General features: G+C 51.0%; 1 protein-coding gene across 4 annotated transcripts in view; it reads left to right on the top strand.

Annotated features, from left to right (window-relative positions):
* HYKK (hydroxylysine kinase) overlaps positions 1-9758 on the top strand; it is a 10788-nt gene extending 1030 nt beyond the window's left edge. For 3 of the 4 annotated variants that reach the window (XM_014546248.1, XM_014546249.1, XM_014546247.1), the window contains exons 2-5: positions 4111-4474; positions 6928-7067; positions 7641-7824; positions 8986-9758. In XM_014546248.1, coding sequence (XP_014401734.1) covers positions 4129-4474; positions 6928-7067; positions 7641-7824; positions 8986-9446 — 1131 coding nt within the window. In that variant the 5' untranslated portion in view covers positions 4111-4128 and the 3' untranslated portion in view covers positions 9447-9758. Of the gene's footprint in view, positions 1-4109; positions 4475-6927; positions 7068-7640; positions 7825-8985 lie in introns of all 4 variants that reach the window. The other variant, XM_005874438.2, reaches the window with a different exon arrangement.
* Positions 9759-10332: the final 574 nt, after the last annotated feature.

The following is a 10332-nucleotide window of genomic DNA, read 5'->3' as shown; positions in this document are numbered from 1 at the left end:
GGGGGGGTGGGCAGGCCCCGGTGGGGGGGGGGGGCGCAGACCAGCTGCCTGTGGGATTCCGAGTCCCTTCTTCGCCTCCTCCACACACTCAGGTCTTTGTATTTATTTACTTTCCGGAACTGGCTTGATCTGGGCAGTTAGTTCCATATTTTGGGGTCCTTCTATACAGAGCAAAAAAAAAAAGCAAATTTGCCCTAACCGGTTTGGCTCAGTGGATAGATGGTGGGCCTTCGGACTGAGGGGTCCCAGGTTCGATTCCGGTCAAGGGCATGTACCTTGGTTGCCGGCACATCCCCAGTAGGGGGTGTGCAGGAGGCAGCTGATCGATGTTTCTAACTCTCTATCCCTCTCCTTTCCTCTGTGAAAAATCAATAAAATATATTTTTTTAAAAATGCAAATTTAAGTTAAAAAAGAAAGAACTTTAGAAGCATAGAATGAATGGTAGAGCTACAAGGGGTGATCTAATCCAACTCCCCAAAAGAGACGAGGTAGCAAAGCAGGGACTAAATTATGTTTTACTTCTTGCAGTGTAACAACTTTTTTTTTGCTCCATTTTTAAAAAAAATATATTTTTATTGATTTTAGAGAAGAAGGGAGAGGGAGAGAGAGATAGAAACATCAATGATGAGAGAGAATCATGGATCGGCTGCTTCCTGCACGCCCTGCACTGGGGATCAAGCCTGCAACCCGGGCCTGTGCCCTTGACTGGAATCGAATCCAGGACCCCTCAGTCCATAGGCCGTCACTCTATCCACTGAGCCAAACTAGCCAGGGCCGTTTTTTTTCATTGTGAGAAAATACACTTAACCTGCACGACAACTTTTATTACACCAGTCTGTCTTTATTTTGAATGCTCTAATAATTCTTTTTTTAAAAGTATGTTTTTATTGATTTCAGAGAGGAAGGGAGAAGGAGAGAGAAATAGCAACATCAATGATGAGAAGAATCAACGATTGGCCGGCTCCTGCGTGACCCCTACTGGGGATCGAACCTCAAACCCCAGCATGTGCCCTGATGGGGAATTGAACCCTGACCTCCTGGTTGATGGGTCCTGCGTGAGCCACTGAACTGGGCACCAGGCTGTCTTTTTTTTTTTTTAAATATATTTTTTTGATTTTTTACAGAGAGGAAGGGAGAGGGATAGTTTTTTTAAAAAATATATTTTATTGATTTTTTACAGAGAGGAAGGGAGAGGGATAGAGAGTTAGAAACATCGATGAGAGAGAAACATCCATCAGCTGCCTCCTGCACACCTCCTACTGGGGATGTGCCCGCAACCAAGGTATGTGCCCTTGACCGGAATCGAACCTGGGACCCTTCAGTCCCCAGGCCGACACTCTATCCACTGAGCCAAACAGGTCAGGGCACCAGGCTGTCTTTTGATGGCTAGAGCGGCCAGCGTTGCTTTACACTCATTTAGAAAACAGGACTGTTCAAGCGGAGGCTTAACAAGCCCCATTCAAGGGTATTATAGGAACACTAGAGGCTCAGTGCACGAATTCGTGCACCAGTGGGGTCCCTCCGCCTGGCCTGCAGGATAGGGCCGAAACTGGCTCTCAGACATCCCCCGAGGGGTCCCAGATTGCGAGAGGGCGCAGGCCAGGCCTAGAGACCCCACTGGTGCACAATCGGGGCCAGGGAGGGACGCGTGAGGTTGGCCAGCCGGGGAGGGACCGTGGGAGGGCTCCAGGGCATGTCCATCCCATCTCACTCAGTCCCAATCAGCCGGACCCCAGCAGCAAGCTAACTTACCAGAAGAAGCATCTGCCCCCTGGTGGTCAATGCACGTCATAGCGACTGGTCAACTGATCTACTGTCTGCCTCCTGGTGGTCAGTGCAGGTCATAGCGAGCAGTGGAGCGGCCTTAGCATATCATTAGCATATTACACTTTGGTTGAATGGACAACTGGACACTTAGCATATTAGGCTTTTATTATAGAGGATTTTGTAGAGGGAGGGAGATTGGCCTTCACCAATTGCCTCTAAGGTTCTTTCCAACTCTAGGGATTTATAATTCATAACACATTCAGAATTCTCCTGACATCCTTAACACTTAAAAGAATTTTTTGTCCCTTAAAACTTTAAAGCTTTAGTTAAAGCTTTACCTCTTTAGTTAAAGAGTTGAAAGTAAAACCCTGGACTTTGTAACGTGTTACACACGACATACTGAATGTTGGCTTACACCAGTGTATAAACCCCCAGAAGGAATAATGTTAAAATTCCGTGTCAAGTCTTAAGCCCAGATTTGGTTCCCAGAAGTTTCAGGCGCAAGAATGGTTTTGAAATCCCATTCAGGCTTTGACACAAGATTGGATCGACTTAATTTGCTCCTGAAAGCAAATGGCCTGGTCAGAGAGTCAACATGAGGAGTGGTTGGCAGGAATGTGACCGCTGCCCTGGCTGGTTTGGCTCAGTGGATAGAGCGACGGCCTGCGGACTGAAGGGTCCCAGGTTCGATTCTGGCCAAGGGCACATGCCCGGGTTGTGGGCTTAATCCCCAGTGTGGGGCGTGCAGGAGGCAGCCGATCCATGATGCGCTCTCATCATTGATGTTTCTATCTCTCTATCCCTCTCCCTTCCTCTCTGAAATCAACAAAAATATATTTAAAAAAAAAAGAATTCGATGGCTGTAACCGGTGGTGGAAACAGGCCAGGGGCCCAGGGCTATGCAAGTTTGGAGCCAGAGAAATCTCTTTGGATAGGAGGGTTAGGGAAGGTGGCTATGGAGGGGAGTGGCAGTGAGGTTTATACTTTTCTTTTTAAAAATATTTTTTATTGATTTCAGAGAGGAAGGAAGTGGGAGAAAGAAATATATAGAAGCATCGATGAGAGAGAATCATGGATCGGCTGCCTCCTGCACGCCCCACACTGGGGATCGAGCCCGCAACCCAGGCATGTGCCCTGAGCGGGAATGGAACCGTGACCTCCTGGTTCATAGGTCGACGCTCAACCCCTGAGCCACACCACCGGGCTTGAAATTATATTTTAACTCAAATGAATGGTAACATAGTCCAAAGGACATCGTCATGGATTAGGAATCTCGGGAGCTGAGTTCTTGCTCTAAGTTGGTCTGTACTTTCGGGCAAAGCCCATGACCTCTCAGGACCTAAATTTCCCTGTAAGTGAAGTTGATGGGGGTGGGTCAGGGGAGGAGTTGGACCAGCTGATGCCAAGGTGCTTTCCTGGTCTGTGTTCTATCCCTGGAAACATGCCTTCAGTATGGGAAGTGGGTTTAAAATAATTTATGGGCCTGGTCACTGTGGCTGGTGGTTGTGCGTCGACCTATGAACCAGGAGGTCACGGTTCGATTCCAGTCAAGGGCACATGCCTGGGTTGCGGGCTCGATCCCCAGTAGGGGGCGTGCAGGAGGCAGACGATCCATGATTCTCATTGTGGATGTTTCTCTCCCTCTCCCTTCCTCTCTGGAATCAATAAAAATATATTAAAAAATAATAATTTATGGCACGAGGATATTTATTCACCTGCAAAACGTCTACTTCTTTACCTCACCGGTTTCATTTCTTAACTTTCTGAGCAAAAACAAATCATCAGAAGTACAGAATCAGTGCTGAGAAACATTGGCCTGTCTTAAGGAAAATCATTGTTTTTAAAAATATATTTTATTGATATTTTACAGAGAGGAAGGGAGAGGAATAGAGAGTTAGAAACATCGATGAGAGAGAAACATCGATCAGCTGCCTCCTGCACACCCCCTACTGGGGATGTGCCCGCAACCCAGGTACATGCCCTTGACCGGAATCGAACCTGGGACCCTTGAGTCCGAAGGCCGACACTCTATCCACTGAGCCAAACTGGCTAGGGCAAGGAAAATCATTTTAATAAATATGTTCAGCCCGGCCGGCGTGGCTCCGTGGTTGAGCGTCGACCTATGAACCAGGAGGTCACGGTTTGATTCCCGGTCAGGGCACATGCCCGGGCTGCGGGCTCCCATCCCCAGTGGGGGGCGTGCAGGGGGCAGCCGATCCGTGATTCTCTCTCATCATGGATGTTTCTCTTTCCTTCTCCCTTCCTCTCTGAAATCAATATAAATACACGTTGTAAAATAAATAAGTAAATATGTCCGTTACATTTCTAACTCCCCTCTCTAGCTTGTGTCCCCCGACATAATGTCCAGTGGAGATGACCGCCGGTCGCAGGCTCTTGCCAAGCCCGCGTTCAGCGAGGCGCAGGCCTGTGCCGTGGTGGAGTCCGAGTTCGGCTTCCAGGTGTCCGAGATCCAGCCACTCCCGAGCTACGACGACCAGAACTTCCGCGTGCGCGTCTCAAGGCCCGGAGACGCTGCGGGTGGCCCGACAGAGTACGTCCTCAAAATCAGCAACACCGAGTCCAGCAAGAACCCCGACCTGATCGAGGTGCAGAGCCGCGTCGCCATGTTCCTGCACGAGGCGGGGTTCCCTACGGCCTCCGTGTGTCCCACCCGAGACGGCGGTGTCACCTCGCTCGTGTCCGTGGGTAAGAGGCCCCGACGGGCCGGTCACCGCCGGTCCGTGTACAGGAGTGGGTTTTGGTTCCAAGTAGAAATATCAACAACAGGCCCGTCAGCCCGGCCAGCCGGCGTGGCTCAGTGGTTGAGCGTCGACCTGTGAACCAGGAGGTCAGGGTTCGATTCCCGGTCAGGGCACCTGCCCGGGTTTCGGGCTCCATCCCCAGTGGGGGGCGTGCAGGAGGCAGCCGATCCGTGATTCTCTCTCATCGAAGTTTCTCTCTCTCTCCCTCCCCCTTCCTCTGTCTCTGAAAGTCAATAAAAACATATTTAAAAAAAAATACTTTCATTCCTCAGACCAGCTGTATATGTTGGTGCTGTGGTGTCACAGAAAAGAAGGCAGAACCAGAATCAGGAACTTCCGGTCCCAGCACGGTCATGTCCCCCACGTCCTCGTCTGTGAGAATCGGGGCCTTTCACCCCCTCGATGCCAACATGCTTCGGGTGCACCTGATCGAGGTCTGCCAGCGGCAGCTTGGAAATCAGTTCCCAGGAATTTATTTTTAATATATTTTTATTGATTTTAGAGAGGAAGGGAGAGGGAGAGAGAGAGAGAGAAACATCCATGATCTCATCATGGATGTTTCTATCTCTCTCTCCCTCTCCCTTCCTCTCTGAAATCAATAAAGAAATATATTTTTTTAAAAAATACTTTCATTCCTCAGACCAGCTGTATATGTTGGTGCTGTGGTGTCACAGAAAAGAAGGCAGAACCAGAATCAGGAACTTGAGGTCCCAGCACGGTCATGTCCCACTCATCCTTGTCTGTGAGAATCGGGGCCTTTCACCCCTCGATGCCAACATGCTTCGGGTGCGCCTGATCGAGGTCTGCAAGCGGCAGCTGGAAATCAGTTCCCAGGAACCTGGTTCACAGGTTGACGCTCAACCACGGAGCCACGCTGGCCGGGCCCCAGGAATTTTTTTCAGTTGGAAATGTTGCCTGTTTCTCTCCTAATTGTTCTCCCATTCCGTCTTACTGTGCTTTGCTCTGAACCCGTGAGCCTTTAGGGTCCCTGAGGGTTAGTGCTCGTCCTGGGTGGCTAACAGCCTGTTCCTCGGTTGGCTCCGGCAGAACCTGTGATTCCGGAACAGCACAGGTCGACGCTCAACCACGGAGCCACGCCGGCCGGGCCCCAGGAATTTTTTTCGGTTGGAAATGTTGCCTGTTTCTCTCCTAACTGTGCTCCCATTCCGTCTTACTGTGCTTTGCTCCGAACCCGTGAGCCTTTACGGTCCCTGAGGGTTAGTGCTCGTCCTGGGTGGCTAACAGCCTGTTCCTCCGTTGGCTCCGGCAGAACCTGTGATTCTGGAACAGTCATTTCTTTTTTAAAATATATTTTATTGATTTTTTTACAGAGAGGAAGAGAGAGAGAGAGATAAAAACATCAATGATGAGAGAGAATCATTGATCGGCTGCCTCCTGCACGGGGATCTAGCCTGTAAACTGGGCATGTGCTCTGACAGGGAATCGAACTGTGACCTCCTGGTTCAGAGGTCAACACTCAACCACTGAGCCACACTGGCCAGGTGCTTTTATTTATTTTTTAATGGAATGGTCAGGTCTCTAGGAAGTGGTTATACAATCTTATAATTAAATTAGTAATGTGTGAATTTAACTGAGTAGACTGTGAAGTTAGATAGCCTTCACATAGATCCCACTCTCCCAAATATAGGTCGTGTAACCTTGAGTTACATAATTGGTGTTATTTAACTGTTCAAAATCCCAGTTTTTCCCATATGTAAAGTAGTGCAACCAAGGTACATGCCCTTGACCGGAATCGAACCCGGGACCCTTCAGTCTGCAGGCCGACGCTCTGTCCCCTGAGCCACACCGGTTAGGGCAGAGCAGTCATTTCTTCATGTCACACCTTCCTTAGTTGTAGCCCTGCGAGAGGTGTTTCCGGCGTTCATTTACCAGAGTGGCTCATGGATGTGCGGGGCGGGGGCCGGCAGAGTTGGGGCTGTCCTTTTGTTGGGATGTAAATGGCTGATTCCCATGTTCTGAGGTTCATCTGTTCTCCTTTTTTTTTAAAATATATTTTTCATTGATTTCAGACAGGAAGGGAGAGGAAGAGAGAGAAACATCAATGATGAGAGAGAATCACGGATCGGCTGCCTCCTGCACGCCCCACACTGGGGATGGAGCCTGCAACCCGGGCCTGTGCCCTGACTGGGAATCGAACCCTGACCTCCTGGTTTACACGTCGACCTCAACCACTGAGCCACGCTGGCCGGGCTGTTCTACCTTCTTGCTTCGTCCTCTCAGCCCTGCCTCAGAGAACCCTGCTGAGTGTTTTAGGTTAGCACTTTTTTCTCTCTTGTTCTGTGAGTTCTGTCTTATTGGCAATAATAATCACAAAAGCGGAATGGCCTCTGATTTTTCTGAGACAACTTGACAGGACGTGTCCTTCTGTCCGTCCAGACAGTGGTTCCCAAACCAAGAGCCACGTGGTGAGGCTGCTGACGTACCTCCCAGGGCGGCCCGTCGCGGAGGTCCCCGTCGGCCCCCGGCTGCTGTATGAGATCGGGAGGCTGGCTGCCACGTTGGATAAGACGCTGGAGGTAAGACTTGGGGTTTTGTTTCGCGTGTGAGCATTTTTTATTTGTCTGGGTGTGATTTTATATTATTTTTTAAGTCTTTCTTAAAAAATATATTTTATTGATTTTTTTACAGAGAAGAAGGGAGAGGGATAGAGTGTTAGAAACATTGATGAGAGAGAAACATAGATCAGCTGCCTCCTGCACACCCCCCACTGGGGATGTGCCCGCAACCAAGGTACATGCCCTTGACTGGAATCGAACCCGGGACCCTTCAGTCCACAGGCCAACGCTCTATCCACTGAGCCACACCAGCCAGGGCCAGATGCACACTTTTCAAAGGGAATCACACCCATCTTCACACAAGTAGGAGGAGGAAGCGAGACGGGAATGTGCTTGCTCTGAGGACCGTGAGCCTGAGCAACATGAAGGGTCACCATTCGTGGCTGTGGGTACCTGGGCGAGTCAGCGCCCACGAGAGAACGCCAGCCCTGTCCCCAGGCCTGGCCCGGGCGGGGTGCGGCCTCCTATCACGGACCCCTCCGTCGTGGTTGCTCTGGCCGCCAAGAGTCTGAGCGTTTCTTGCTTTCGGTTTAGGAGTTCCATCACCCAAAGTTAAGATGTCTTCGCCGGGAGACCTTCATCTGGAACCTGAGAAACGTCCCTCTTCTGGAGAAATACCTGAGCGCCTTGGGCCAGGATCGGAACCGGGAGATGGTGGAAGAGGTCATCCGGCTCTTCAAGGAGGAAGTCACGGCCAAGTTAAGTCATTTCCGAGAGTGTGAGTATTCGTCTTGATATTTAAGTTGTCAAATTTCAGCCCGGCCGGCCGGCGTGGCTCAGCGGTTGAGCACCGACCTGGGAACCAGGAGGCCACGGTTCGATTCCCGGTCGGGGCACAGGCCCGGGTTGTGGGCTCCATTAGTAGTGGGCGGCCCGGGTTGTGGGCTCCATTCCCAGTAGTGGGCGTGCAGGAGGCAGCCGATCCGTGATTCTCATCATTGGTGTTCTCTCTCTCTCTCCCTCTCCCTTCCTCTCTGAAATCAATAAAAATACATTTTAAATTGTCAGATTTTAAATCATCAGGAAAAGTGTGGAGTTACAACTTAGCTTTACCGAATTGTCATCAGAACAAATTTTTTTGGAAATCTGAGGTTAAAATAAAGAACACAACTGGCCCATCCTGGGACCCTTTGCTGCTTATAATCTGAAGACATGTATATTTTTAACATTTCTGGCTGGAGCTGTTCTCCGTTTCCCTTTACTCTTCCGGTTTGTGAAAATTAAGTGTTTGCAGCAACTACATTCTCCATCTGCTAGCTTTGTACTGATGAGAAGCAAAGGCAGAAACGCCACCAAAATGAACTGCTTTTGTCCTTTTCAGAGGAAGTTATTTTGCTTTAAGAAAAATAGAGTTTGGTTTGGCTTACTTATTATTTTTTAACCCTCACCTGAGGATATTTTTTCCATTGCTTTTCGGAGAGAGTGGAAGGGAAGGAGGCAGGGGGAGAGAGAGACAGACAGGCATGTGAGAGACACACGTCAACTGGTTGCCCTCACCTGTGGATATTTTTTCCATTGCTTTTTAGAGAGTGGAAGGGAAGGAGGCAGGGGGAAAGAGAGAGACAGACAGGCATGTGAGAGACACACGTCAACTGGTTGCCTCCTGCACTCACCCCCACGGGGTGGGGAGCAAATCTGAAACCCAGGTACATGCCCATGACTGGGAATCGAACCCATGACCCTTTGGTATGGGGACTGACACTCTAACCACTGAGCACACCAGCCAGGGCAGGATTTGGCTTTTTTTTTTTTTTTTTTTAAATCTCTGACTGCTCATCAAATGACCCGAATGGCCATGCCTGAGACGGAGAAATGGAAAGAGAATGAACTGGGGTATTGAACGATGGCTGTCGCACGGCTGGCTTTTCTCTCCTCGCAGGTGTCAATCACGGAGACCTCAACGACCACAACATTCTAGTCGAGTCCAGCGAGCCCGCCTCCGGGGATGCCGCCTTTCGCGTGTCTGGGATCTTGGACTTTGAAGACATGAGCTGTGGCTACTACGTGTTTGAAGTGGCGATCGCCATCATGTACATGATGATAGAGAGCCGGGACCCGATGGGGGTCGGTGGCCACGTCCTCGCGGGGTTTGAGAGCGTCATCCCGCTGACGCCTGCGGAGCGGGGCGCCCTGTTCCTGCTGGTGTGCGGCCGTTTCTGCCAGTCGCTCGTCATGGCTGCGCACTCCTGCCGGCTACACCCGGAGAACGCCGAGTACCTCATGATCACGGCAAAAACGGGGTGGAAGCACCTGCAGCAGATGTTTGCCATGGGCCGGAGAGCTGTCGAAGAACTCTGGTTCGACATGGCCCGGTCCTACGGGTCCGGGGTCTCCGTGTGACGTGGGTAAACGTTCACACGAACCTGGGTGGTTAGCCCAGTGGGACCAAATCTCAGCTCAGGAGGGATTTTCCTGCGCAGTTGAAAGTGCATCGATGGAACGGATCCGTGCGTGTGAAGCCACCGAGGTCTTCAATCTCATGATGGTATTTTAAACTAAGAAACACGGCATGAGCACTCGTCTTTTCCTGTCGGTCTCTCGCGCCCTGTCCATGAAACACAGAATGATATTTCGAATCAGATAGTGTCTCATGGTCTCTTACAGACCTGGTCAGCCTTCTAGCCTCCCCCCCACAAACAAAACAAAACAAAAAACCTTAAAACATGAATAGTAAATAGTTCGCATAGGGATGGAACCCAGAAAGGAGAGATGGATGGTGAACACATTTGAAAGCGGAGTTTCAGTACAGAAATGGTGCTTGAGTGTGATGTTCGGTGCGGGGAGTCCAGCCTGTCGGGACCCACAAGGTGGGAGGCAGAGGGCGAGACGGAGAAGCAGGGAGCGAGGTTTGGGGGTCCCGCGGGTGCTGTCCGAGCCGGCGGTGCTGAAGGGGAAACGGGCGCAGCGAGAAGGTGCAGAGCAGTAGCCGTTGACCCCGCGTTCTCCTTCGCGGGGGTTTTCAGGCGCTCCCCCATCCTGTGTCGCCCCCTCCTCAGCTGAGGACCCCGCAGGGCCGCAGCACCCCATCTCCCTGCTCCCACAAGGTAGCAAGCAGCCCCTGCGCTGGAGGACTTCCGCGTTGTTGGCCCCGCCCTCGAGGGTCTTTCTTGTCCTTGGCCCCGCCCCTGGAGGCCTTTTGCACCTTCGGCCCCGCCCCTGGAGGACTTCCGTGCCCTAGCCACGCCCCTGGAGGACATCCGTCCCCTTGGTCCCGCCCCCCCAGGCC

Source organism: Myotis brandtii, unplaced genomic scaffold (assembly GCF_000412655.1).
Source record: "Myotis brandtii unplaced genomic scaffold, ASM41265v1 scaffold439, whole genome shotgun sequence".
Classification (NCBI taxonomy): domain Eukaryota; kingdom Metazoa; phylum Chordata; class Mammalia; order Chiroptera; family Vespertilionidae; genus Myotis; species Myotis brandtii.
The sequence above is the reverse complement of the archived record's forward strand: the minus strand, read 5'-3'. Positions and strand labels throughout refer to the sequence as shown.